General features: G+C 46.3%; 2 protein-coding genes and 1 pseudogene across 4 annotated transcripts in view; 2 read left to right on the forward strand and 1 right to left on the reverse strand.

Annotated features, from left to right (window-relative positions):
• Positions 1-2515: 2515 nt before the first annotated feature.
• On the forward strand, positions 2516-3813 carry LOC311363538 (putative G-protein coupled receptor 132 pseudogene; annotated as a pseudogene). Its single transcript has one exon. The product of its transcript is annotated as a putative G-protein coupled receptor 132 pseudogene (transcript).
• Positions 3814-4909: 1096 nt separating this feature from the next.
• On the forward strand, positions 4910-5958 carry LOC311363540 (putative G-protein coupled receptor 132; the record flags this gene model as incomplete). The annotated part of the gene is given in 2 exon segments (XM_084483474.1): positions 4910-5939; positions 5942-5958. Coding segments are annotated over 2 exon segments (1041 nt in total). The 5' UTR covers positions 4910-4915.
• A 9528-nt stretch (positions 5959-15486) lies between these two features.
• Positions 15487-27954, reverse strand: part of cdc42bpb (CDC42 binding protein kinase beta (DMPK-like)) — a 38055-nt gene continuing 25587 nt past the window's right edge. Inside the window, exons 19-38 of one of the 2 annotated variants that reach the window (XM_084483493.1) lie at positions 27174-27322; positions 26432-26529; positions 26084-26163; positions 25620-25697; positions 25179-25241; positions 24875-24980; positions 24354-24490; positions 23999-24138; positions 23720-23801; positions 23020-23236; positions 22375-22437; positions 21702-21943; positions 20816-21170; positions 19582-19679; positions 19348-19432; positions 19067-19184; positions 18380-18497; positions 17108-17210; positions 16760-16824; positions 15487-16547 (exon numbers count right to left, since the gene is read on the reverse strand). In XM_084483493.1, the coding sequence (XP_084339619.1) occupies positions 16407-16547; positions 16760-16824; positions 17108-17210; positions 18380-18497; positions 19067-19184; positions 19348-19432; positions 19582-19679; positions 20816-21170; positions 21702-21943; positions 22375-22437; positions 23020-23236; positions 23720-23801; positions 23999-24138; positions 24354-24490; positions 24875-24980; positions 25179-25241; positions 25620-25697; positions 26084-26163; positions 26432-26529; positions 27174-27322 (2538 nt within the window). In that variant the 3' untranslated portion in view covers positions 15487-16406. The remainder of the gene's footprint in view (positions 16548-16759; positions 16825-17107; positions 17211-18379; positions 18498-19066; positions 19185-19347; positions 19433-19581; positions 19680-20815; positions 21171-21701; positions 21944-22374; positions 22438-23019; positions 23237-23719; positions 23802-23998; positions 24139-24353; positions 24491-24874; positions 24981-25178; positions 25242-25619; positions 25698-26083; positions 26164-26431; positions 26530-27173; positions 27323-27954) is intronic. The other variant, XM_084483494.1, reaches the window with a different exon arrangement.

Genomic DNA, 27954 nt, shown 5'->3' on the forward strand with positions numbered 1-27954 from the left:
ATGGTGAAAATGTCTTGTTGACATCTTACAGTAGGCCTACATGACTTAATGTTAAGGTCTGAATGGAACCCATTTAGGCTACCCATGAGCATTAATACAGAGGCTGGAAGAACTTTAAACCAGCTTTTATTAATTATTATGCAGAGATGGGGTTTGGGGCTGGGTACGTGGGACTGTTTCTGGGGGATGAGTCTGAGGGAAGAACAGGAGACAAGGGTAAGGAGAATGCAGAAGACAAAAGGTAGGTAAAATAAAATGTCTGTATCAAACAATCGTTCTTACCTGACAGCTTAGTGACAGTTGATTGAAAGTTGAGTGGACCTTGAATGAATGAATCTTTCCCCCTTATGGTGACATTTGTTTGCCTTTATAGTCTTTTACTGTAAGATGTCAAGACATTTTCACCTGGCTAACCCAATGTTTAGATATGTTGTGGTATTTATGCAAACTAGTTTACAGAATTATATTATGCACCGTTTGCCCATGTTAACAAACAATTTCCAAAAACTTGTAACACATTTTTTGTTTGTCTTGGTGTAAGGAATCAACTCAGTTATTTTAATGGTGATATCTAAAGGTTAAAAAATGTACCATATTCACGTGAGAAAAAGAATGAATAGCCGTATAAATAGGATATATTTGGGTCTTTTTCTAAGCTTTCCCCTAATGGGATTCTTCTGGGCTTTTTTCTCCTTACTCAGGACATATTGACGATACAAAATCAGTCGAGTTTGCTTCTGTTGCAATTTCTTTGACATTTTTGCATAAAATAACTGCCCAATTACTGGGCAATGCACGTTAGCCTCTTGGGGCCCCAAACAACACATTAACTTCCTGTGTGTGTGTGTGTGTGGGTGTGTGTGTGTGTGTGTGTGTGTGTGTGTGTGTGTGTGTGTGTGTGTGTGTGTGTGTGTGTGTGTGTGTGTGTGAGAGAATAAAGAAGAATAAAGGCATATGCATTCTCTTATGTGACAATAGAGAATGAAAACCCTAGGCTGATCATCCACAGTTTCTCTGACACTTTTTGAGGGATCACATTAATTCAGAAGAACAGTGTATCCATTTTTTGTTGTAATGCTCTCTGAATTCTCTGAAAACTCTTAAGTTCTCTGAAAACAAAAAAAAATGCATTTTGCTTCCTTGCACCCCTACGCCTGTGCACGTAATGCATAATACTGCTGGTTGTATTCAGGGCTTGCTCAACTTCCTGCCATACATTTTCTTGTGAAGCACTTTTACACAAAACAGGAACTAAGAGGGCATCCATTACCAAAAGCAAGAAGAACAAGCTTGCTGATGAACTTAATACTTTTTATGCACGGTTTGAGACAGACTGGGGGAAAAATAACTTTATAGCAGCCATGGCCAATGATACGGCCAAGGAGAGTCAGTGCGTTTACATGACAACGAAAGACTCAAGAAAGTCGACTTATTGGCTTAGTCCAACTATGATTGGATTACTAAGATGCATGTATACACCTTAGTCGAGCTATACTCGAATCGAATTGGCTTACTCATAGTCGAGTTAAGACCCCTAGATAATTGCGATTCATAGTCGAGCTAAGCGTGCATGTAGCCAATCGAATTGGCTTATGCGTTGATTTGCGTTCTGCGCATGCTCGAGATCTTTTCCCGGGGCCGTGAGTCGGAAGTAGAAGGAGACGATAGTCTTGTTGTTGTTGTCGCCGCTGTCGGATAAGGGATAACGATAAACTGCGATTTATTTAAAAAGGTGGCGCAGAAGATGGAGGAAGCCGGTGAATGTAGTTACGCCCTATAGAATTGTGTCCCGGCCGCGGGAGCGCGCATGGCATGCATTCATTAAAGGTGGAAGCACACGGACACTACGCTTCCATTTCACCCAAGGCTGAATTAAAAGTAGCCTAGGCCTACATGTTTTTCTAAATGTGGGTCATCAACGAGGTTGTAAAGTAGTAACTTCGGGCACATCTGTCAAAATAAATGTTTTTTTCTTCCGACGTATTTATGATCTTTATTCATTAATTGCGCCGCGGCCGAACTGACGCGGATATTCTGATATTATGTAGGCCTATGCATAAGCACCGCGGAAACCACTGCTGTCAAAAGACGCTGATCCATTTTCACTGTTGAGGCGAGTTGGTCTAGTTCTACAATTGTCTCGTGCTGAATGACGTAGCCTCCACGGCCCTGCAGCGTGCAATTATCGGTCAAGATTGTCCGTGTGTAGTGTTCCGTCTTGTGTTCGAATCTCATGTATTTGTATTTACGATCGGAGAACAACAAATCGGCTGAGATTCTCTTTATGTGTGTGGTGTACATCCGACTCAAAAATCACATAAGATTAAAAGATCGTGTGGAGCAGCCTTAAAGATCAGCAGATCGGTTGAGATCAGATAACGGCGACTGTAAACACAGTTTATTTCCCCAGGAAGTGATGAAACATCTTTGAACTTCTCTAATGCTTTGCTTGCTGTGGTTTCCTCATTGTATGAAGTGGCAGTGTAGGCCTACCATGGTCGACGGTGTTGAAATCTTGACTCAGACCAGTGTCTCTTAAACTACGGGGCAGGGACCAACAGACGAGGCTTGGCAGCGTGCAGAGTGGGTCGGCTCCCCCGGACACGGTGAAAGGGTGTGGGATCTTCACCGCGGTCCTCGCCTCCTTCTGTGTCCATGCAGACATGCCAGTGGAGGAGACCATCGCCGCGGGGAACGCGACCTGCCCTCCTCCTCCGTACGATCAGGCGCGTGTCACCATGGTAGTCCTCTACAGCGTCTTCTTCATCGTGGGCTTCCCCGCCAACCTCCTCACCGTGTGGTTCACCTGGCGGCAGGTGCGGCGTAAGAACGTGCTGGGGGTCTACCTGTGCAGCCTGTCTGTGTGCGACCTGATCTACCTGTCCACGCTGCCCCTGTGGACGCTCTACATTAACAACCACCACCAGTGGATCTGGGGCTCCGTCACCTGCAAGGTCACCGGCTTCGTCTTCTACACCAACATGTACATCAGCATCCTGCTGCTGTGCTGCGTCTCGTGCGACCGCTACGTGGCCGTGCGCTACGCGCTGGAGTCGCGCGGTCTGCGGCGCCAACGCGTGGCCGCGGGCATCACGGCGGCCATCGTGGCGATGGTGATGGCGGCGCACGTGCCCGTCTTCTTGATGCGCGAGGGCGAAACGGATCGCGAGCAGAAGATGAAGAGGTGCTTCGAGCCGGATCACACCCCCAGCCGAGTGGTCACGGCCTTCAACTACGCGCGCTTCATCCTGGGCTTCGTGGTGCCGCTGGCGCTGCTGACCGCCTCCAACCGCGGCGTCCTGCGCGCGGTGCGCGCCAGCCACTCGCTGCATCTCGGCCAGAAGAGGCGCGTGCGCTGGCTGGCGGTCGCCGTGGTGACGCTGTTCCTGGTGTGCTTCGCGCCGTACCACCTGGTCCTGCTGGTGCGCGCCGTCTTCTCCCACCTCCCCTGGGGCCGCGAGTGCGATTTCTCGTGGTGGATCTACTTGCCGTATAACGTGTCTCTGGGCTTATCCGCCATCAACAGCGCCTGCAACCCCCTCCTCTACGTGCTGTCCAGCGGGGACGCGCGCGAGGAGCTGTCCCTTGCGCTGCGGCGTACAGGAGAGGTGGCTACACGACCAGGGCTACGAGGACTCGGAGCTCATGAACGAGGGGGGAGAACGTTCACTATATGTGACCCTACTATACTCCCCCTAACCTCCAAAGTCTTCCAGGAGGCCTCCTAGAGCCGGACGCCCCTATACCTGCTCCTTGATGGCATGCAGCTGAACTCACTGCAGGCAGGCCTGCTGTGGGATACCAGCGTATGCTGACCAAATGGGCTACCGACGTGAGGGGCTATAAATACCGACGTCAGGCGCCTGGAACGCGTCTATACGTTGACTTTGTATGGAGTCGCGCCGCCCCGTCGCTTTTGGTGTGAACGCGGCTTTACAGGTAGATGATGTTTGGCAGCTAGTGTGCAACAACATTTTCTAGTGAATCCCTAGGGAACGAACCGTAGCGGCTTTCTGTTGACCAGGATCCTCTCCACTTGTAGCCTCTCAGTGCGTTGTCATGGGGAGACGGTGGGAGAGGAGAGAGACCCTTCTGGAGGAAGGAATGAAATACTCACCACTATTGAGAATACCTGGTGCGTTGCCTTGTCAATCAACAATTCCTCCCTTTAAAAAAAAAAAATATATATATAGGCCTAAATCAGCAGTCATCAACACGACTTAACACGAAACCATATACCCGTCGTTGGGAATGTATTTTTAATTAATTGTTCATGAGTTCTCTGAAAACCAAAAAAATGCATTTCGCTTCCTTGCACCCCTGTGCACGTATGCATAATACTGCTGGTTGTATTCAGGGTTCAGGATTGCTCAACTTCCTGCCATACATTTTCTTGTGAAGCACTTTCACACACAAGAAACGGGAACTAAGAGGGAATCCACTACCAAAAGCACACGCATTCACTTACTTACTTACTTACTTACTTACTTACTTACTTACTTACTTACTTACTTACACACACACACACACACACACACACAATGCTTTTTACCACCCACATTGTAGGATTTTTAACTGCAAGTCTCTAGTCCCTTATGGAGAACAGATCGGTTGAGATCAGATAGAACGACTGTGAACATTTAGTTTATTTCCCCAGGAAGCGATGAAACATCTTTGAACTTCTCTAATTGCTTTGCCTGCTGTAATTTCCTCATTGTATCCCAGAAGTGGCAGTGTAGGCCTACCATGGTCGACGGTGTTGAAATCTTGACTCAGACCAGTGTCTCTTAAACTACGGGGCAGGGACCAACAGACGAGGCTTGGCAGCGTGCAGAGTGGGTCGGCTCCCCCGGACACGGTGAAAGGGTGTGGGATCTTCACCGCGGTCCTCGCCTCCTTGTGTGTCCATGCAGACATGCCAGTGGAGGGGAACGTCGCGATGAACGCGACCTGCCCTCCTCCTCCGTACGATCAGGCGCGTGTCACCATGGTAGTCCTCTACAGCGTCGTCTTCATCGTGGGCTTCCCCGCCAACCTCCTCACCGTGTGGTTCACCTGGCGGCAGGTGCGGCGTAAGAACGTGCTGGGGGTCTATCTGTGCAGCCTGTCTGTGTGCGACCTGATCTACCTGTCCACGCTGCCCCTGTGGACGCTCTACATTAACAACCACCACCAGTGGATCTGGGGCTCCGTCACCTGCAAGGTCACCGGCTTCGTCTTCTACACCAACATGTACATCAGCATCCTGCTGCTGTGCTGCGTCTCGTGCGACCGCTACGTGGCCGTGCGCTACGCGCTGGAGTCGCGCGGTCTGCGGCGCCAACGCGTGGCCGCGGGCATCACGGCGGCCATCGTGGCGATGGTGATGGCGGCGCACGTGCCCGTCTTCTTGATGCGCGAGGGCGACACGGATCGCGAGCAGGAGATGAAGAGGTGCTTCGAGCCGGATCACACCCCCAGCCGAGTGGTCACGGCCTTCAACTACGCGCGCTTCTTCCTGGGCTTCGTGGTGCCGCTGGCGCTGCTGACCGCCTCCAACCGCGGCGTCCTGCGCGCGGTGCGCGCCAGCCACTCGCTGCATCTCGGCCAGAAGAGGCGCGTGCGCTGGCTGGCGGTGGCCGTGGTGACGCTGTTCCTGGTGTGCTTCGCGCCGTTCCACCTGGTCCTGCTGGTGCGCGCCGCCTTCTCCCACCTCCCCCGGGGCCACGAGTGCGCTTTCTCGGGCTGGATCTACGTGCCGTACATCGTGTCTCTGGGCTTATCCACCATCAACAGCGCCTGCAACCCCCTCCTCTACGTGCTGTCCAGCGGGGACGCGCGCGAGGAGCTGTCCCTTGCGCTGCGGCGTACAGGAGAGGTGGCTACACGACCGATAGGCCTACTATATAGGGCTACGAGGACTCAGAGCGATGTCTGCTCAGGAACGAGGGGGGAGAACGTTCACTGGCCTATATGTGACTCTACTATACTCCCCCCTAACCTCCAAAGTCTTCCAGGAGGCCTCCTAGAGCCGGACGCCCCTATACCTGCTCCTTGATGGCATGCAGCTGAACTCACTGCAGGCAGGCCTGCTGTGGGATACCAGCGTATGCTGACCAAATGGGCTACCGACGTGAGGGGCTATAAATACCGACGTCAGGCGCCTGGAAAGCGTCTATACGTTGACTTTGTATGGAGTCGCGCCGCCCCGTCGCTTTTGGTGTGAACGCGGCTTTACAGGTAGATGATGTTTGGCAGCTAGTGTGCAACAACATTTTCTAGTGAATCCCTAGGGAACGAACCGTAGCGGCTTTCTGTTGACCAGGATCCTCGCCACTTGTAGCCTCTCAGTGCGTTGTCATGGGGAGACGGTGGGAGAGGAGAGAGACCCTTCTGGAGGAAGGAATGAAATACTCACCACTATTGAGAATACCTGGTGCGTTGCCTTGTCAATCAACAATCAATCAACAATATATATTTTTTTAAAATAGGCCTAAATCAGCAGTCATCAACACGACTTAACACGAAACCATATACCCGTCGTTGGGAATGTCTTTTTAATTAATTGTTAAAAAAAAAACAGTAGCCTATAATTATATCGTTGGATTTGATGTTGATATGTTACAGCGTATTTACAGTCTTTTTATGTTATAGGCCTACCCTAAACTTTTCCTGATCATATAGGCCTACATATTGTGATTAAATACGGGTTTATGGTTCAGAAACATCATCATAGATGGATAGATATAAAGATGTAGGCCTAAAGATATATAAATATATATACATCTAGGCCTATATATTTATATAAAGGCTTTACACAGCTTTTGTCTTTAATAGTTTAGTTTAAAGTAGTAGTATAGACCTATATATGCTCTAGTATAGCGTAGGCCTTAATCTTTACATAATGTCCTTGGGCAAGACATCTGACTGACTGCACTATTAGTCCAGTCATTTTAAGCGAAAATGGGGATCAACCTAGAACAAATTGCAACACAAGCAAACTCAACTGATTTTGTATCCTCAATATGTCCTGAGTAAGGAAAAAAAAAGCCCAGAAGAATCCCATTAGGGGAAGGTTTCGAAAAATATCCAAATATATCCTATTCATATACGCCTATTCATTCTTTTTCTCATGTGAATAGGGTAAAAATGTTAACATTTATATATCACCTTTTATATCCTTTTTCCTTTATTTTATTTTTTATTTTTTGTGAAGCGCATTGGGTCCTAGAAATGCGCTATACAAGACTGATTTATTATTATTATTATTATTATTATTATTATTATTATTATTATCACCATGAAAATTACTGAGTTGATTACTTACATCAAGACAAACAAAAAATATATTACAGTTTTTTGGAAATTGTTTGTTAGCATGGGCAAATGGTGCATAATCTAATTATGTATGTACTAGACCGGGCAATCCTAGGCACGCGTGCCACCACTGGCACGTGGACGCATAATCATTGGCACACTTGCAATGATTACAATGCGGCAGCGTAATCATTACTACCGATTTGTTTTGCACTTTATTCAGTTTTGGGCATTTCCTCCCAGTGCAAATATGTTTAAATGAGTTACTGAAAGCAGTGTTCTGAATTGGGATCAATTAATCGTTTTTAAACCATGTTGTGAGTAATAGAGAAGAAAATATTTAAAAGATTGTTGCAGGCCTGTATGCATGGCCTTCACATGTTTTTTGCAAAGCTGTACATGTCTTAAAGATATTGATGTGGATGTGTCCATCATTCTCATATAATGTCTGTTTTTACATTTCTCACAGTGCAAATATGTTTTTGAGTTTATGAAAGCAGTATTTTAAGATGGGATATATGTAATTATAATTTGTAAGCCCATGTTGCAAATATAACAACAAAAAAAACCTTTAAAATGTTGATGCATGATTGTGGACTATATGGAAATAATACAATTCCAGGTCTTCTGGAAATGTTTTTGGTCGCTGTGTCATAATTCAGCTTAATATTTAATATATTGTTCCTTAAGGCACACTCATTAACAAGAAAATGTCCAACTGGCACTACATGTTGAAAAGGTTGCTGACCCCTGTACTAGACTATACTGTATGTACTAGACTATAAAGGCAAACAAATGTCACCATAAGGGGGAAAGATTCATTCATTCATTCAGTCATTCAAGGTCCACTCAACTTTCAATCAACTGTCACTAAGCTGTCAGGTATGAAAGGTTGTTTGATCCAGACACTTTATATTTTACCTACCTTTTGTCTTCTGCATTCTCCTTACCCTTGTCTCCTGTTCTTCCCTCAGACTCATCCCCCAGAAACAGTCCCACGTACCCAGCCCCAAACCCCATCTCTGCATAATAATTAATAAAAGCTGGTTTAAAGTTCTTCCAGCCTTTGTATTAATGCTCATGGGTAGCCTAAATGGGTTCCATCCAGACCTTAACATTAAGTCTTGTACTGTAAGATGTCAACAAGACATTTTCACCTTGCCATACCATATATCTGTTGTGATATTTATGCAAATTAGCACATACGTAATTAGATTATGCACCGTTTGCCAAAATTGTTAACAAACAATTTCAAAAAACTTGTAACACATTTTTTGTTTGTCTTGATGTTAGTCATCAACTTTTCATGGTGATATCTAAAGGTTAAAAAAATGACCATATTCACGTGAGAAAAATAATGAATAGGCGTATGAATAGGATATATTTGGGTATTTTTCGAAACTTTCCACTAATGGGATTCTTCAGGGCTTTTTACTTACTCAGGACATATTGAGGATACAAATTCAGTTTTGTTTGCTTCTGTTGCAATTTGTTTGACCTGACATTGACATTTCTGACATTTCTTTCCTCCTCAGCAGTACACCGCAGTGTGAAGCAGGCTTAGCCACAGGCCTGTCTGTCTGTCGAGGAGGACACAAACAAACACACACACGTACACACACACACACACACATATTGGCACACACACACCCACACACATATTGCCACACACACACACACACACACCCATCTCTCTCTCTCTCTCTCTCTCTCTCTCTCTTTTGCGCACGTTTAAAATGTTTCCATGTAATTTGTTAGCTGTGATCAAATGCCTTTAATAAATTCCACCTTTATGTCATAAATATAACATGCCTTTGAATAATGTTTGTATGGTGCATCTAATCTAGGCCTATCTTATGTTCAATCAAATTGGCTTTGCCTGCCTGTTTTTTTCTGTGCCCACCCATAACATTTCTGGCTACGCCACTGGTGTGAAGTCCATATGAAGAACGCTTGTCAATGGACTAACATTAATACAGAGGCTATTTAAATAGATAGATGGTTTCGGTTTTAAAGACTTTAGTGTTTAAGGACCCAGAAGCCCCCAATGGTTCAGGGGGTATTGGGCCCACAGCTAGCCTACCATGGCAACACAGTCAGTGTCATGTCATAGTTATGACAGTGTCATGACACTCTTGTCATTATAAAGACATCCCAAACAAATGTAATGTCAACTTGTCATGACCAAGACAACTTCTGGTAATGTCACTTTGATTAATGTCAACTAGTCATGACCAAGACAACTTCTGGTAATGTCACTTTGATTAATGTCTTGTCATAATCAAGACACAGAGTGATGTTAACAAGGTACAGACTGAGCACTCACAGCCTGGCCATAGAAACAGACCGTTATAAGAAACCATGTTTGTTTTGACGCTAATTGAATTAGGTCAATTGAGTGATTATGGTTAGGGTGAGATGTCATGAAAAGGTTAAAGAGGTGGTTCACCTCCTTCCTGAGGTGAGGTGGTGTATCTCCTTCCTGAAGGTAGCAACCTGTATTCTCTATACAACACATGGCTGGTGTTTGAGGTGATATTCCTTGCCAACCTCAGAATGCTGTTATCATACGTAGAGGTAGAGGTATACGTAGAGGTATACAGACTATGAAGTGGTTGTCTTTGAACAAATGCTTAGTTGTTGTAGCAGTTGTGACTTTAAGGCTACAGACAGACATCCATACCAGGTGGTACTACAGTACTGAAGAACACTCATAATCACAGAAGTGAAAAACAAAAGAAGAATCCTTCTACTAGCACCAAAAGATCTCAGACGGCGAAGGAAATAGATTCTTTGCCTTGTTTTCTTACACACTGATTCAATCTGATCTTTCCATGACAAAAGATGGTCTATTAATACTCCTAAATATGTATACGAACAGACCTGGGCCCCGTTTCCCGAAAGCATCGTTAGCCTAACGACGTCGTTAAAACCGTCGCACGATGATCGCAGAATTTTCGGACCGTTTCCCGAAAGCATCGTTACGTAACGACGTCGTTAAAACCGTCGTAACTAACGACGGCTACAGGGGTACTCGTAGAGCACTAGAATGCATCGTTACTATAGCCTCAGTGGAGTCACCAGCTGGACATTCCGTGTATTGGATGTGTTTTATTAAAACACGTCATCCAATAGGCCTACCACTGAATGTTTTCGCAATACCCCAAAAACGGTGGTTCCCGCATATATATTAGCCTACTCGTAGACTACTGTTAGATTTAAACAGCAAAGACAGAGACATGTTAGAAGTCAACACAAATATAACTTATTGCAGCAATTTAAAATTCCAAAAATCCATGCGCAGTCGAAATGTACCGATCAAACGCCACGTCACAAGGTGGTTGCTGTCTCCCTCTGATTTTAATTCAACCATCGTGGTTAAAATGTCCTCATATTGATCAATGACAGAAGACATACTGTAGCCTATATGAATCATGCTGAGACCAGCGGGTGTCGGATAATTTCTGCAGGCGTTTTTTGTTGCGATTGTTTGCCATAAAGCACTATAGGCGCGTCGGTGAGGCTGTGATGAAGTTCACTATTTATTGGACCGTGTCTAGACAGTTACGAACATCCCTGACCTTAGTGGAGTGCACAATCGCCAAGTTGAGAGCGTGGTTTCTGCAGTGAACGTAGACTGCTGCGGGAAACTGTGCTGCGATGCGATGCGTGCCATTCCCGCTTACATTGCCCGCATCATCATACCCCTGCCCAACAATATGGGCAGGAATCGATCTAGACCAGCAACAGCAATAGCCGTGTCAATGCCTCTGCATTTGAATGATAATGAATGAATGGTACGTCGCATTTTTAATGTTGACACCAAAGTTTCTAGTGCGCGGCGCGTCAATCACTGAATGAATGAATGAAACGGAATGCAGGAATCAGAGAAAGTCTGCCCTCTTTGCGGCGCAAAGCATGTTTCAGAAATTAGCACATTTAAATAAATGCTATAGGCCTAGTTGTCACACAGACACATGCTATTTTTTATTTTTTGTAATATGGAATTATTTCAGGGGAGAAAATGCCGTGAAACAATGTACGCACGGTGCGTTCGGGATTAGGACTGATATAGCATATGTCGGCCTAGAGCTAATAAATTGTGTTTTAATATTTGTAGCATTCATCTTAGTCTATTCTTTTCGTAGGCTACTCTGCTGTTGGCCTTGATGGGGAGATATGTTTTTGCTGCCACAAAATATAGTTTAATCCAACAACATTCCTGCGTCTCCCCCTCCTACCGAGCCCATTTCAGCACCGTGTCAGTAGACAGCTACAATCCTACGACGTCGTAAGAGCAGAGCATGCGCGTTCATGTTAAGATGAGTTTCGGGAAACGCTCCCCTAAAATTAACGATGCATCGTACGATGGATCGTACGAGCATGGATCCATCGTTATCGGGAAACGGGGCCCTGGTTAATCTGTTCACTATGAACAGCAATGGGGGATCTGTGTATCTCTTGTGGCGCACCAAAAACATTCTCCTGTCTTTTTTGTGTTAATGATGAGAGCGTTGTTATCACTCCATTCGACCACCTTATTTACTCTGTGTTGATGCAGTCCAGGATCACTGGAACTATTTAAGAGAGAAATTAAAACTGTATCATCAGAGTACTTTAGAATGTGTTGGTCTGGTCTGTCGGTGCGACCTTCAGACAGACGTTCTTCAGTACGACAGTGTGGTGATGAGCCTCTCGGCTCACTCCCACTTCAGGATATGGGCTACTGGATTGGTTGAGGAGGTCACAGGAATACAGCCAGCACCGTGGTTTGCATGAAATTTTGGAATATTTATTTATAGTTCTTACTAAAACAAAAACAACTCGAGGGTTGTTCACTATTCCTAGGTCTGCAGGAAAGCATTGTGATACATAGACCGCCTCACAACAAGCGATCCTCCCGGGTTCCCTTGCACGCAAGAACACAGGGCTTAAATAAAGCCATTCAATTAACTCCATTGGGAGATACCATTAGCATAGGGGTGCATAGGGGTCCATGTACAATGCTACGTTCATCTTAACATTGTCAAACGGTTTGTACACACTTTGCTCTTCTACTACTCATATCGCAAATGATGATTATGTACATTACTATGAAAAAAAATAACACCCCATAATAATTACCTTATAGCACTAACAATTCCCCCCCTTACAACCGTCATCTTCCCGCATCCAAATCAGGCAATTAAGTGATTCCAGGTGCTCGGGTTGCCTGGGATTGGAAATGCTTGAGGGGACCAGGAAGTGAGTGAGGGCTGTCAGTGTTTGTTTAAATCGTGCAAAATGTATGGATTAATGGCAGGGAATGGGTTATGGAGCAGATCGGCTGGTACCTAACCGATTGCTAGGATGTGTAGATGAGATGAAGTTTTGTAGGATGTGATCATTAATGTTTTAATGACAAGACGCGGTTGCCGGTGTTACACCGAATTCTGCGACCCACCGAAAAGTGTGACCCCAGGGGGCGCTGTTGCACATTTTCTGCAACATGCACGCAGCACGAGTTTGAAATAGACAGGCATGAAGTCGAAAAAACGGTGTGCATTATAACAAAAACATAAATAAAACATAAGATCTCCCCACTCCCTCACCACGTTATTAATTGTGCTTAATAAATAGATTTGATTTGATTAGCATTTTACAGACCCAGACAATGCAGGGCGTTTAGTACGGTCCATCACCGTTGCTTCTTTCCCCATTAAAAGCTACAGTCAGTCTTTAATTACGTAGATTTACCTTTGAGCATTTCCTATTATAGGCTACTGTGTAAAAGGCTGTTTAGAATTAACGTTTGTATCAAGAAAAGAAAGACCCGCCCCCTGGGGTCACACTTTTCGGTGGGTCGCAGAATTCGGTGTAACACCGGCACTGCGTGTCATTACCAGATGTGTGAATGCGTGTGTGCGTGTTGATCAGTTAAATGTTGTGGGTAGCAGATGTATATGTGAAAAGGAGGGCTGCCTTTTCACAGACAGCTATCAGTATAAAGGGTGAAAAGTACAGCTGAGCTTACACAACCCTGAGCAGCCCCAACATTAGTAGTTGAGGAGAGGGTTTTGTTCACTTTCACCCTCGTTCTAACCACAGCGACCGGGTTTCGATTCCTGTCTGGGTCATATGCTGCATGTCTTCCTCTCTCTTTCCTGTCTTCCTCTACATTAAAAACAATAAAACCTTGAAAAGGTCATCTTGATAAAATGACAGTATACAGTACTTGAGACTGTGTTGTATGCAGTACATGTTATTGGTTTGTGGTTTGTACGATGATGGTGATGGTCCTGTGGTGGGTTGAGGCGATGGCAGGCCGGTCCCTGATATCTGTCTTTAAGAGTGTGAAGGGGCTCTATCGTGGGTTGAGAGTCTTTAGTGGTTTTGTGGGTCTGCGCCCCTTCTTTGGGTCGAGGACTTGGTGGGAGGCTCGGTAAGAGTCCTCCCCACAGCTTTTAAAAACCTTGTTGTTTAATATGTTTCTTCAATTCTTTTTTAAAAGGGCCAATGTGCCATTAAAAACAATGAAAGTGATCACCTGGGAGGTCTGGTGAAAAAGATGCCCTGACATTTCGTAGTTCTGCTGCTTCTTCAAAGGGCAAAAGGGAGTGTGGGGACTGTGACCATTGAGTGGGGGGAATAGATTTCCCTCCCTCAAGGGCGGGTCCAGGAAAAATGGTCTACCAATCAGGTGTCTAGGTGGCTGGGTTACAGCTGATTTGGGTCCCAGGATTGATTTGTGTGTGTGGTGGGTTTGAATATTGGAGGGAAAGAATAGTGTAATGTGGTTGGTTGAAAATGTGTGGGTGGTTCTGTCTGTTTTGCATTCGAAATATAAAGTGTCATAAAAATAAAGTGTCTTTCCTGAATATTTTGTAGGGTATTCCCATTCTCACCGGGGCCAGGGGTTCAAGGCTCGCAACAATCCATGTATGGCTGTATGGATGTATAAAAAAAGTTAATTAAAATAAAGTGTACTGCTTGGGTGTTGGTTGTTTTTCTTAGGTTTTTTTAAATTTATTTTTGAGTTTTTGATAAAAATAAAATAGGAAAAAGGGAACATAGATGGATGTAGATGGCTGTGTGCCCACACCCACCCATACAAGCACATATTTAGGAAATTATATATGTATATATGTATATATGTAACTATATATGTCAGATATATGTAAATCTGACATATAAGTTGTTAAATAAGAGAACATCATTACACGGTTACATAAAATAACATAATCAGCAAAGACAACCATTTATAGCCATGATTTAAATGGCATGCAAGCTGCTGGTTTCAGCGCCCATAGCATCCGTCATAGCAACCATGTTATTATATTTCTGTCGAGACCTGAAATATTCTTCGTCATAACTATCAAACCAAACCTCCTACACATTCACAGAGCGAATATTGTGAAAGTAAAAATAAAACCGTTTACACAAACACTTTTAACGGCGTAACTATAGCATACTAAAATATCATATTTTCCACCCAGAATAAAAAAGCAGGCCTATGTCAGCCATTTTCACATAAAAAAAATCCTAATAACTATCCAATAGGAAAGATGCTCACAACGTCTACTAGAGCCGTAGTCGGGTTAATACAGGAGTGAATGGGCTGCTGGAGCACCCGCTCTGAACGTCAAACATCGCCGGGGATGGCATTACATTGAAGTGAATTGAACCCCTCTGCAGACGACGCCGAAGGGTCCCTTTCCCGTCAGTGACTGACGCTAAAGTGCCGGTTGCCAATAGTCGGAATTTGACGTTCTCGGAGTGAGACTGTGTTGACCATGGGGTCCGCTCGTTATCTATATATGTATAGATAGATCTATATATGTATAGATAGATCTATATATGTATAGATAGATCTATATTGTTTATATTTTTGAAAGACAATTTAAAAAGTAGTTTATGCCAACGGTGGGACACATTGGATTGGATATTTACAACATGCATTTTAGTGAGAAGGTCCAATCCGATCCAGAGATGATCTCCGACATTTTCAATTCAAACTGACCTGAGTGCAGTCTGAAATCTTCCTCTTGTGGTAATATAAACTCCGGCTTGTATCCAGGCGCCCCCTTGTGGTTCAATATAAATTCACACCAAAGACTCAAGTGTACCGAATTGAAGTTCAAATGACTTTAAATTCGGTGAGGTAGGCTACATAGACAGGCCTTAATAAACGGACCACATTCTTTTATTTTGTTTATTGGTTGTAATTCTTACTTCTATAACTGTTAAAGACGTTCATTTGAGGTCCAACAAAGTAATATTAATGCAACGTAGTCATTACAGAGGACGTAACCAGAATCAACCAATCAAAACGAGGGACAGCATTAGGCCCCACCCACTCACAACAGTCAAACTCGTTTAATAAAGTTAAACTTGAACATAAAACCCAGCTTTGCTTTATTTATGTAGTCATGGACAGAAGCACAGATATTTTATTTTCCGGTCATACTTGATGTGTTGCTTATTCAATAATTACAAAGATTTAAACGGTGATTTTGTAGTGTTTCAGACAAGTCTATTCAGGCTGGGGGAGGGGCTACAACAGTGTGCAAATACAAGAGTAGAATACAGTGGGAGGAGCGCCCCCTTCTGGTACAGAACGATAAACGACTTGAACCACCTCATCCACACAATTTTTTTTTCAAAGTTAAAGCGCAGACTCTTATTGTGGAATACAGAGTTTATAAAAGCAGCTCTAGTTAGGAAAAGCTAGCAGCGGGGTTAGCGCCTAGCGGCTCCTGGCGTATGGGGTCTCCATGGCTGGCCGCGCCGCAGGGGCACGCGGCTGTAGTGTTGATCAGAAAGCTTCACCTGGCAGAGGTTAGGTACACCGCCGTTCCTATGGAAACGGAGCCTTAAAAACTCAAAAAACAGCTAAATTAAAAAACTAGTAAACCCCACCACCTTTCTGCAGGAGACTCCTCTCTGAAGATCTGGAAGAGGCGTGGTCAGCGGTGAGGAAAGGGGCGTGGTCACCAAAGAAGAAGAGAGGGGGGCGTGGTCAGTGATGCAGGAAGGGGCAAATACGGGGCATGGCAGGTGAAGGAATAGGGGCAGTGGTCAGGGTCGAGGGGCGTGGTTTTGGCCGCAAGTTTAGGGGGGGGGAGGTGCGGTCAGGCGTCGAGGGCCGGGTCGAGCGCGGACTCGAGGCCGTCCAGGGTCAGCTGGCTGCGGTGGGAGGAGTTAGGGCTGGAGGGGCTGCTGGGGTTGGAGCTGTTAGACGGAGTGGAGTGTTTGGTGGAGTCGGAGTCCGGCTGGGCGAGAGACACAGAGAAGACCGCAGGGGAGAGAGAGACAGCGAGTGAGAGCGAGTTAAGGTTAAAGAATATCAGACAAATGTTTGAATTAGATTCATTTCAGTCTTCGTGTGTGGATGAATTTAGATGTTTATGTTAATCCAGGTATATATATTCAAATGTGAATGAATGTAGAGCCAGTGGTTCATAAGATAGATCCAGGTGTTTACCTCTCGGTCCAGGTCTTGGTCTGGCTCTCCAAGGCTTCTGGACCCAGAGCCTCCAAACTCTGCCCCTGAGAGCACAATAACAAACAACTCGTTCACTAACAGTTGCTCATCTTAACCCACCCCGTAGTTAATCAGATGAATCCCATCCCGCGCGCTGCACTCACTGTCACACTGTACTTGTGTGTACTAGTGTGCGTGAATCTCTGAGCATCGTTTCATGCAATTCAATGCATTGGTCTTTACGTTTCAGGTTGACCGATCACTACTGACTTCTGTGTACGGTAACCAGGCCTCAAGGGGATCCGGCAGTGATCTGCCATTGAGAAGACTAAGAGTTTGTGCGTTTACCTGAAGCGGTGCGGCTGATGTGTGATTTGCTCCTCTGTTGCCGGGAGATACTGGAGAGGGGGCGGGGCTTCTCCTTAACAACCTCATCCTGAGAGGGAATGCCCTACACACACACACACACACACACACACACACACACACACACACACACACACACACACACACACACACACACACACACACACACACACACACACACACACACACACACAGTTATGAAGGGCTATTGAGATTTCTGCATAGTAACTATGGAAACAAGAGCATCTTATTGTTGCTAAGATGGTGGAAGCCATGTGACACGGACAGGAAGGTTTGGCGTCAAGACAGGTATTGGGGGAGGAGACAGGAAGGGGCGGGGTCGAGACAGGAAGTGACTGGCTTGACTTAGGTAGGGGAAGTTCCAAGACAGGAGGGGAAGCGATAGGCTTGAGACAGGAAGTGGTAGGAAAGAGACAGGAAGTGGTAGGGAGGGGGCAGGAAGGGGTGGGGAGGAGACAGGAAGGGGTGGGGAGGAGACAGGAAGGGGGTGGAGTCGAGACAGGCAGGAGCATGCTTAAAGACAGGAAAGGGGGTGTGGCCTACCCATCCTAGAGAAGAGGAGGAGGAGGAGAGGGAGGAGGAGCAGAAGTCTGGGTTGAGGAGTGCACTGGACGGAGAGCTCAGGTGGTAAACGTGCTCAAAGTTGGTGGGCGGGGAGATGAGGGTGTGGCGGGAGGGGGAGGGGGAGGGGCTGATGACATCACTGCTCTGATGTCACAGGACACAGGTGAGGAGGAGAAACAGAAGGTGAAGAGATCTGTCAAGAGTTTGTTTTGATTGGACACCAGATTAAAAAAAATGAGGGGAAAAAAAACCCAGAATAAATACCCTGGTGACTAATTATCACAACAGAAGGAGGAGTGGGGAGGAGTTACCAGGGGAGGAGGAGAGGGTTGAAGGAGTTACCAGGGGAAGTGGTGGAGGAGGAAGAGGAGGAGGAACCAGGGGGAGTGGAGGAGGAGGAGGAGGAACCAGGGGGAGTGGAGGAGGAGGAACCAGGGGGAGTGGAGGAGGAGGAGGAGGAACCAGGGGGAGTGGAGGAGGAAGAAGAGGAGGAACCAGGGAGAGTGGAGGAGGAGGAGGGGTAAGGGGTTACCAGGGGGAGAGGGCGAGTTGTTACTAGTGGGAGAGGAGGAGGGGGTGGAAGGAGTTACCAGGGGAGGGGAGGAGCAGTATAAATAGGAGGAGGCGTTAGAGAGGTTGACAGGAGGAGGAGGAGGAATAAGGCAGTACCAGGGGGAGGTCCATGAGGACCTGCATGCCGTCTCCCGGCCCCATGTGGGCCACGTGGTTGAAGTTGGTGGGGTTGGAGATCATCCTGGACCGGAGCTCTGGGTCCCGAAGCATCTCCCTGGAACACAGAGCAACACGCGGTGACCACGGGCGGGGGGGCTAGTCACGGCGAGGGGAGGGGCTAGTGACGGGCAGGGGGGGCTAGTGACGGGCAGGGTGGGCTAGTGCTGCTTCAGGGTGAGCTAGTGACGGGCAGGGGGGGCTAGTGACGGGCAGGGGGGGCTAGTGACGGGCAGGGGGGGCTAGTGACGGGCAGGGTGGGCTAGTGACCGGCAGGGGGGGCTAGGGACGGGCAGGGTGGGCTAGTGCTGCTTCAGGGGGGGCTAGTGACGGGCAGGGTGGGCTAGTGCTGCTTCAGGGGGGGCTAGTGACGGGCAGGGGGGGCTAGTGCTGCTTCAGGGGGGGCTAGTGACAGGCAGGGGGGGCTAGTGACGGGCAGGGGGGGCTAGTGACGGGCAGGGTGGGCTAGTGCTGCTTCAAGGGGGGCTAGTGCTGCTTCAAGGGGGGCTAGTGCTGCTTCAGGGGGGGCTAGTGACGGGCAGGGTGGGCTAGTGCTGCTTCAGGGGGGGCTAGTGACGGGCAGGGGGGGCTAGTGCTGCTTAGACCACGTCCAGCCAGCTTCTTTACCTCCTCTGCTGAAGTCGCTCCTCCTCAGGGACCTTGAAGAGGAACTTGCGTTTGCTGCGGGTTCGAACCATCAGCTTCTTACTGTTGTCCGACGTCTCCGGGATGGCCAGCTCTCCTTCTGCAGGAGTGGGACGTTCATTCATAATAAAATTATAGATTCACTGGCCAATTATATATATACTTTTTTCCTGTTTTTGGTTAGCTTCTCAAGTGATGTCTGAGGCGGTTCTGTTAAGGCGGTACTTTTAATGCGGTCTAGTTAAGGTGGTATTGACAGATACCTGAGCTGGTGTTGTTGAAATAGATGAGACGTGGCTGTTCAGAACCCAGCAGGTTCAATGTCCCCTCGATGTTCAGAGGCCGGATCTAGAGAGAGAGAGAGAGAAAAAGAGAGAAAGAAAGAAAGAAAGAAAGAAAGAAAGAAAGAAAGAAAGAGAGAGAGAGAGACGTGGATAATGAACAACACGCATGAAATACAGGTCCATGTTCAGCCTCAGGCTCGGACTCTGCTGTACCTTTCTGAGGGAGATGGTCTGCACCCACTCAGCAGTGTGGATATCGAACACGTCCACGCCGTACTCACTGTAGACACTCAGGTAGAGCGAGTTAGAGCCTGCAGAGAGGAAGGGAGAGCGTTTATACATAGCAGTAGTAGTAGTATATAACAGTAGCAGTATATAGCAGTAGTAGTAGTATATAACAGTAGCAGTATATAGCAGTAGTAGTAGTATATAACAGTAGCAGTATATAGCAGTAGTAGCAGTATATAACAGTAGCAGTATATAGCAGTAGTAGTAGTATATAGCAGTAGTAGCAGTATATAACAGTAGCAGTATATAGCAGTAGTAGCAGTATATAGCAGTAGTAGTAGTATATAACAGTAGCAGTATATAGCAGTAGTAGTATATAGTAGCAGTAGTAGTATATAACAGTAGTAGTATGTATATAGCAGTAGTAGCAGTATATAGCAGTAGTAGCAGTATATAACAGTAGCAGTATATAGCAGTAGTAGCAGTATATAGCAGTAGTAGTAGTATATAACAGTAGCAGTATATAGCAGTAGTAGCAGTATATAGCAGTAGTAGTAGTATATAACAGTAGCAGTATATAGCAGTAGTAGTATATAGTAGCAGTAGTAGTATATAACAGTAGTAGTATGTATATAGCAGTAGTAGTAGTATATAGCAGTAGTAGTATATAACAGTAGCAGTATATAGCAGTAGTAGTATATAACAGTAGCAGTATATAGCAGTAGTAGCAGTATATAACAGTAGCAGTATATAGCAGTAGTATATAACAGTAGCAGTATATAGCAGTAGTAGTAGTATATAACAGTAGCAGTATATAGCAGTAGTAGTAGTATATAGCAGTAGTAGTATATAGTAGCAGTAGTAGTATATAACAGTAGTAGTATATAGCAGTAGTAGTAGTATATAACAGTAGCAGTATATAGCAGTAGTAGTAGTATATAGCAGTAGTAGTATATAGTAGCAGTAGTAGTATATAACAGTAGTAGTATATAACAGTAGTAGTAGTATATAACAGTAGCAGTATATAGCAGTAGTAGTAGTATAACAGTAGTAGTATATAACAGTAGTAGTAGTATATAACAGTAGTAGTATGTATATAGCAGTAGTAGTAGTATATAGCAGTAGTAGTATATAGTAGCAGTAGTAGTATATAGTAGCAGTAGTAGTAGTATATAGCAGTAGTAGTAGTACATAACAGTAGTAGTATATATAGTCTTACTGCAGGCCAGGGGGGTGGCGGGCCACATGAGCTCCAGGCTGCGGGAGCGCCGGCCCTGGGGGTCCACGTAGATGCCCAGCTGGCTGAAGCACAGCAGCAGCTCGCTGGAGCCCACCTCCAGGGCGTGCAGCGCGTCCAGCGGCTGGTGGGCCAGGAAGGCCAGCGAGGGGTCCGAGGGGCTGACCAGGCTGACCGGGGACGACTCCCCCTGCAGGGCCAGCAGGGCGAAGCCCGAGGGGTAGCCCATGCACAGCCGCTCCCGCACCATGCCCAGCCACTGGGCCAGGCCCGGCGCCTGCACCTCCCACAGCTTGCGGAAGTTGGGCTTGGCACGCGTGATCTCGTAGCACATCACCTGGGACAGAACACACAGCAATGCTGTTGGTGCACCATGCAGGGAACCGGAACGCCCCGCTGGTCGGTACAGGGAAAGCCTCGGACATTGGGGGATCGAACCCGGGTACCTGGGCGTGAAACAGCCTGACCACTGGCTGTGATAACCAGAACACACAGTCTGCGGTGGTAAAAGGTGGGTATGGTACATACAACGCATTTACTATTGGCCTAACTACTAGAGCCTATTTAATAACCACACAATCTGCCGTATGAAAGTGGCATCGGACACACAACTTTCTGTCTAAAAGTAGGAAATCACACACATTCTTCTGTAAAAAGTATCAAACACACAACGTTCTGTCTAAAGGAGGTATCCAACACACAACCTTCTGTCTAAAGGAGGTATCCAACACACAACCTTGTGTCTAAAGGAGGTATCCAACACACAACCTTCTGTTAAGGCATCGACCACATACCCTGCCACCATAAAGGGTTTTTACAGTAGAGAAAGAGAGCGTGGGTGAGTGTGGGGGGGGGGGAGGGGGCTGACCTGGCGTTTGACGGCAGCCAGCAGGCAGGCGGGCCCCCCGGGCCGCAGCACCCCCGTGCAGAGGGCCTGGCAGCCCTTGGTTTCGGTCATCTTGATGTCGAAGGAGCCCTCCACGCCGTCCAGCACGGCCCAGGGCTGGAGGTGCACCTGGCGGGTCCGCCCGCACAGCAGGGCCACCATCTTCTCCTTGGGGATCAGGTCGATCTGGTACACCTTCTTGGAGTCCGAGGCACGCACGATCACTGGAGGGGCACAGGGTCAGCCAATCATATACATCTATATGCTAGTATCAACCAATCATATCGGTCCGTTATAAATATCAACCAATTATATACTGTACATCTATATGTTATAGTATCAACCAATCATATATATCTATCGTAAATATCAGCCAATCATATCAATCCATTATAAATATGAAACAATCATATCGATCCATTATAAATATCAACCAATCAAATCGATCCATTATAAATATCAACCAATCAAATCGATCCATTATAAATATCAGCTAATCATACCAACCCATTATAAATATCAACCAATCATATCAACTAAAAGTTTAATTAAAGGGTGCACAGTGAAGAAAATAGATAACACTGTGCACCCTTTAATTAAACATTTTAAAAGGACATTCACGGTGAGCATCTGTCTGTCTGTGTACTGGTCTCACCATCTCTAGTGATCTCAACCACATACAGCCCATCCTCCGTTCCCAAGGCGATACGCTCCCGGTCTGTAAAAGCAAGAGAGACAAAGATGAGAGAGGGACAAAGAGATACAGTGAGAGAGCAGAAGGCAAGAAATCAATTCATAGATGTAATAATGAATACTGTTCATTCAAGCTAAGGAATCTGTGGCGCTCTGTTATTTTCTAATGTTATGGTTGGACTTTAAGTTAAGGGTTACCTCTGATGGCGGCAGACAGCGTGGTCTGTATTAAGTTAAGGGCTCTACTTTAAGTTAAGGGTTACTTCTGATGGCAGCAGACAGTGTGGTCTGTGTTAAGTTAAGGGCTACCTATGATGGCAGCATACAGCGTGGTCTGTTTTAAGTTAAGGGTTACCTATGATGGCAGCAGACAGGGTGGTCTGTATTAAGTTAAGGGTTACCTATGATGGCAGCAGACAGGGTGGTCTGTATTAAGTTAAGGGTTAGTCTGTATTAAGTTAAGGGTTACCTATGATGGCGGCTGACAGGGTGGTCTGTATTAAGTTAAGGGTTACCTATGATGGCGGCTGACAGGGTGGTCTGTATTAAGTTAAGGGTTACCTATGATGGCGGCTGACAGGGTGGTCTGTATTAAGTTAAGGGTTACCTATGATGGCGGCTGACAGGGTGGTCTTGATGGCGGGCAGCGATGAGTCGTAGGCCTCCTGCATGAAGTGGACCTGTCGGTTCTTCAGACGGTTCTTAGACAGGATGTTCTGCAGACTCTCCAGAACCCCCACCCACCTCTTCTTCTCCACCTCGCTGTCGGCCAGCACCAGCAGAGACCCCGACCGGCCCGCCCCACTCTGCTGGGACCAGCACACCTGGACACACAGGGAGATAGTACTGTTACAATGGTACTACAACCAGCACACCTGGACACACAGGGAGATAGTACTGTTACAATGGTACTACAACCAGCACACCTGGACACACAGGGAGATAGTACTGTTACAATGGTACTACAACCAGCACACCTGGGAACACAGGGACAATACTAGTACTGCAGTACTATTACAATGATACTACAACCAGCACACCTTGGCACACAGGGACAATACTACTGCAGTACTATTACAATCATACTACAACCAGCACACCTGGGCACACAGGGACAATACTAGTACTGCAATACTATGATGACACATGGGTACAATAAAAAACAACAACAACATGATATCATGGAGAATACTGATAAAAAAGGGGGTACAGAAGTAACATTAACAACGTGATATAACAATCATATTAATGATAAAAACATGAGTACAGTTATACAGTTAAGTTATTGCTCATATTATTTATCATACCATGAAGATGCAGGGCACGTCCTTCCTTGTGGCGTGGATCACATCTGATGCCAGCACAGAATTCACAGAGAACTCCTCATCTCTAATAAACACACACACACACACACACACACACACACACACACACACACAGTTAGTAAGCGAATATAAACAAGTCCGACAGCCAAACACCTACTTTGTCTGTTGGCAGTCAGACACCGATTGAATACACATGTGATTACAGACAGAAAGGCAGCCAGCCAGGCAGCGATTAAGACCGCCAGACAATCAGTCAGGTACCTGAGGTCCAGCACCAGTGAGGCAGCCAACCCGGGCTGGGTAGACTTGCCCTCAGGGATTTCGTAGAGGAACAGCTTGCAGTCACACACCACCGCAAACACCTTCTGCCAACCCCTCCTCACACCAGTAGGCTTAGGGATCTGCGCACGCACACGCACACACACACACACACACACACACACACACACACACACGTTAGACTATTACACTTTGTGTGTTTAAGGCGACTTCGTGAATTCAGATGCATGTCATAAAGGAGCAGGTTGGGTTCAGGGGGAATCTTGACTGACAGGTCTGTCAACCAACGTCCGTCTGAGACATTGTAGCGTGAGAGTGAACCTGCGTGGCTGCTCACCCTAACATAGCCTTTGTAGGCGGTGCCGATGCCTCTCTGGACATCAATACCCAGAGGCCTCTTGGCCTGCTCCGCCGGGATTGGACACACCAGGGGGGCGTGATCTTTACAGCTCACATGACAGATAAAGGAGCACACTGCAAAGGGAAGAGGGGAGGGGAGTGACGAGAGCAAGAGAGAGAGGAGGAGTATGAGTCGTGTGTAGAGAGGAAGTTGTATGTGACCCCTCTGTCAGAAGCATTCTGACGTACTCATCTAAACCTTTCTGTACAAGCCAAGATTATTCATGAGTTTATAGAGTGGGCATTGAATAGAGAGAGTATAGAGTGTTACCTACAGTGTGTGTTATTGTATGGTGTGCATACAGTGTGTGTGAATTGTATAGAATGTGTGTACTATATGGTGTTACTCACAGAGTGTGTGCTGTATAGAGTGTGTTCTGTTTAGTGTGTGTGCTGTATAGAGTTACTTACAGAGTATGTGTATTGTATAGAGTGTGTATTGTATAGAGTGTGCGTTACCTTCGCAGGCGTATCCCTGTCGAATGAAGCCCACCATCAGAGAGGTGCAGTGGGTGCATTGGGTAGGGCTGGAGAATGTCTTGATACTCAGCTGGTGGGCTTTAGGCTGCACACACACACACACACACACACACACACAGTTTATATGTGTATCAGTAGCTTACATGCATGCCAATAATAAACTGATCTTAACCTGGTAGTTTGATTAAGCAAACTGATTTTGTTCCCTGTATCATAACGTGGTTACGTCAACACAATCAGATTTCAAGTGCCTGTGTATATACGTGTGTGGGAGTGTGTGTACCTTTGGCGTGTTGATCAGGGAGGGTTGGTAGACGGGTGAGGGGGTGGTGGGCGTGACTAGCTCCTATAGCGGCAGACAGACAGGGAGTTGGATAACATGGCAATTAAACAGCTTCACTGTCTGTCAATCATGTAGCATGTACAGTTTATGGTCACTATTAGGAACATTTACATTCTGCATTTCAGTTCTACTACAATGTATGCATATTTGAGGATGACAGTATTGTTTTGTACATGGTTGCTTATTATTACTGATTTCCTATTATATATTTAATTGCCATTACTGTCCTATACTCCTGCTATGAAACCCACATTTGCTATCTGGATGAATAAAGTCTTATCTTTATAGAAAGAGGAAGGAAGTTACAATATTCCCTCACTAAAACCCTTTATGTGTGAATGTGAGAGAGTGTGAGAACGTGCGTGCGTGCGCGTGCCTCACCTGGTGCTCGGTGGTGGGGGAGGGGGTCGTGGGGGCGCTCTCTGGTTTCAGAGGGGTGGAGTCTATCTCTGAGCTGGTCTGATATGAAACAAATTACATTATGTCAGGAGGAAACAGTGACAGGAGGTCACCGCTAGATGGCAGCAACACAAAACAACCACACTGATGAAGTCACTCAACATTGTAAAGTCTTTTTGTTTTACTGGTTCAAAGGAGCACCTTCATTAAGACAACGTTCACATTTATTTAAAATCTACTATACTACTGCCGATGATATTATGAATATAGACATTTTTCGGAATGTGTTTTTTTCTACAACTGTGCTGTACTTGCTACTGTGGCACCAGAATCCCACGTCTGAGATCAACAAAGCCCCATCCTATGTTCACATGCACAAGGTCGTTCAACTGAGGCTGAACTTATCAGGCTGAAAGTGTGATGGAGATGGAGAGAGATTCACTCACTCTGAAGGTGAGGTCGTGGGCGAGTGGGGACGTGTTGAAGTACTCAAATATAGAGTCGTGGAAGTCTGGAAGCTTCATACCTAGAGAGAGAGACAGCAGGGAGAGCGAGACAGAGCGTTATACAGAGAGAGACAGCACATGGGAGGGTGAGAGCGAGAAAAAATAAATGTTATAGTTGCAGAATCCATATTTTCTGACTATAATGGTAAGACTAGCGTAACAATGAAACACATTCTTATACTGCTATGACAACAGTTTGGTATTGGTGACTGGGCTGGGGCCAGTAGCTTGGATTGGTTCTAATAGAGGAGCTGAAAGGAAAAGGAGGAGAAGGAGGAGAATGCGTACCTTTATCAGAGCGTGAGCGGCTCTCCTCTAGCTCCTTCTTCATGTTGTCCAGCTGCTCCATCATGTCCCTGCTCCTCTCCTCCCTGTCCCTCAGTTTACTGGACACACAGAGACACACGGTGAGAGCCAGAGACAGACAGAGACAGACAGAGACACAGTGACAGACAGAGACACACAGAGACACAGAGACAGACAGAGACACAGACACACAGAGACAGACAGAGACACAGACAGAGACAGACAGAGAGACACAGAGACAGACAGAGACACACGGTGAGAGCCAGAGACAGACAGAGAAAGACAGAGACACACGGTGAGACCCAGAGACACACAGAGACAGACAGTGAGACACAGAGACAGACAGAGACACACAGAGACAGACAGTCGTCAGTGTTGCCAGATTGGGCAGATTTTCCCACCCAATTGGGCTATTTTTAATCATGTTAGGCTGGAAAAACCAGCATTGGACGGGAAATCTGCCCAATGCTCGTTAATGAATTGTATGAATTGTACCCACAAGCAAAACAAAGCGTGGCACAATGTGCAAATGTGCACACTGATATCATAGGCAGATGCCGCTGGGTCAAAGCGATGTGTGGGGCGGCAGATGCAAGTTGGTGTTGCGTGTTTTCAGCCACCAAAAAACGGGTCACCGTGCAGCTTCAGTGCCCAACATGTTGAACCTGCACTGAGTGCTGCAATGACTCGTCTTCACTGGCGCTGGTATCGACCCCAGACTGACCTTTCAAAAGAGATATTGGAGGCCTTGACTTTGCGGAGCTCATCCTGGACCAGCTGCTTGGCCCGGATCTCAGCCTCCAGAGCCGACTGCAACTCCAGCCGGGCCGACATGTCCAGCTTCTGGCTGCGACGCACCTTCCACAGAGGGTCCTACACAGAACCAGACCGGAAGCAGTTAGGACCAGCCAGAATCAGTAAGAACCAGTCCGGATTGGGTAGAAGCAGGCCAGCAGTAAGAACCAGCCATAACCAGTTAGAACCGGTGAGAAACAGGTCAACACACCAGGGTTTTCCCAAACTGTGGCAGAGGACCCCACTTGCATACGTTCACAAGGACATATGATATCACATGCGGATGTTGATAGTGTTAGAACGATGCATGTGGAATCAGAAGTACAACGATGCAAGACATTTCAAGACCCCAAAACAGTCACAGGCCAGAAAAGGTCAAACCTCTTCAATACAGTTTGACACACAGCATGTGGTACTGAAGCCAGAGTGATGGATGGTAGCCATGGTGATGTTAGAAAGCAGAAATAACTCTGCTTCCTATTTTATTGCCTAGGTCAGGCAATTTGAACAGCCAAGGATGTTTCAGCCAATCAGAACAGCCACCAGCATACCGTGTGACCGTTGATGAGATGAAGCGAAGCACAATGGTCCCTTTAATTTGTTGTCTTCCTTAGTGGCCTTCCCTGCTGATTGATACTCGTACTACGTATTAAAGACGCTCAGTATGTATTAAAGACTAACTGACGCTCAGTATGTATTAAAGACTGACT

The sequence above is a fragment of the Micromesistius poutassou genome, assembly GCF_964030765.1.
Source record: "Micromesistius poutassou genome assembly, chromosome: 19".
In the NCBI taxonomy this organism is placed as follows: Eukaryota; Metazoa; Chordata; class Actinopteri; order Gadiformes; family Gadidae; genus Micromesistius; species Micromesistius poutassou.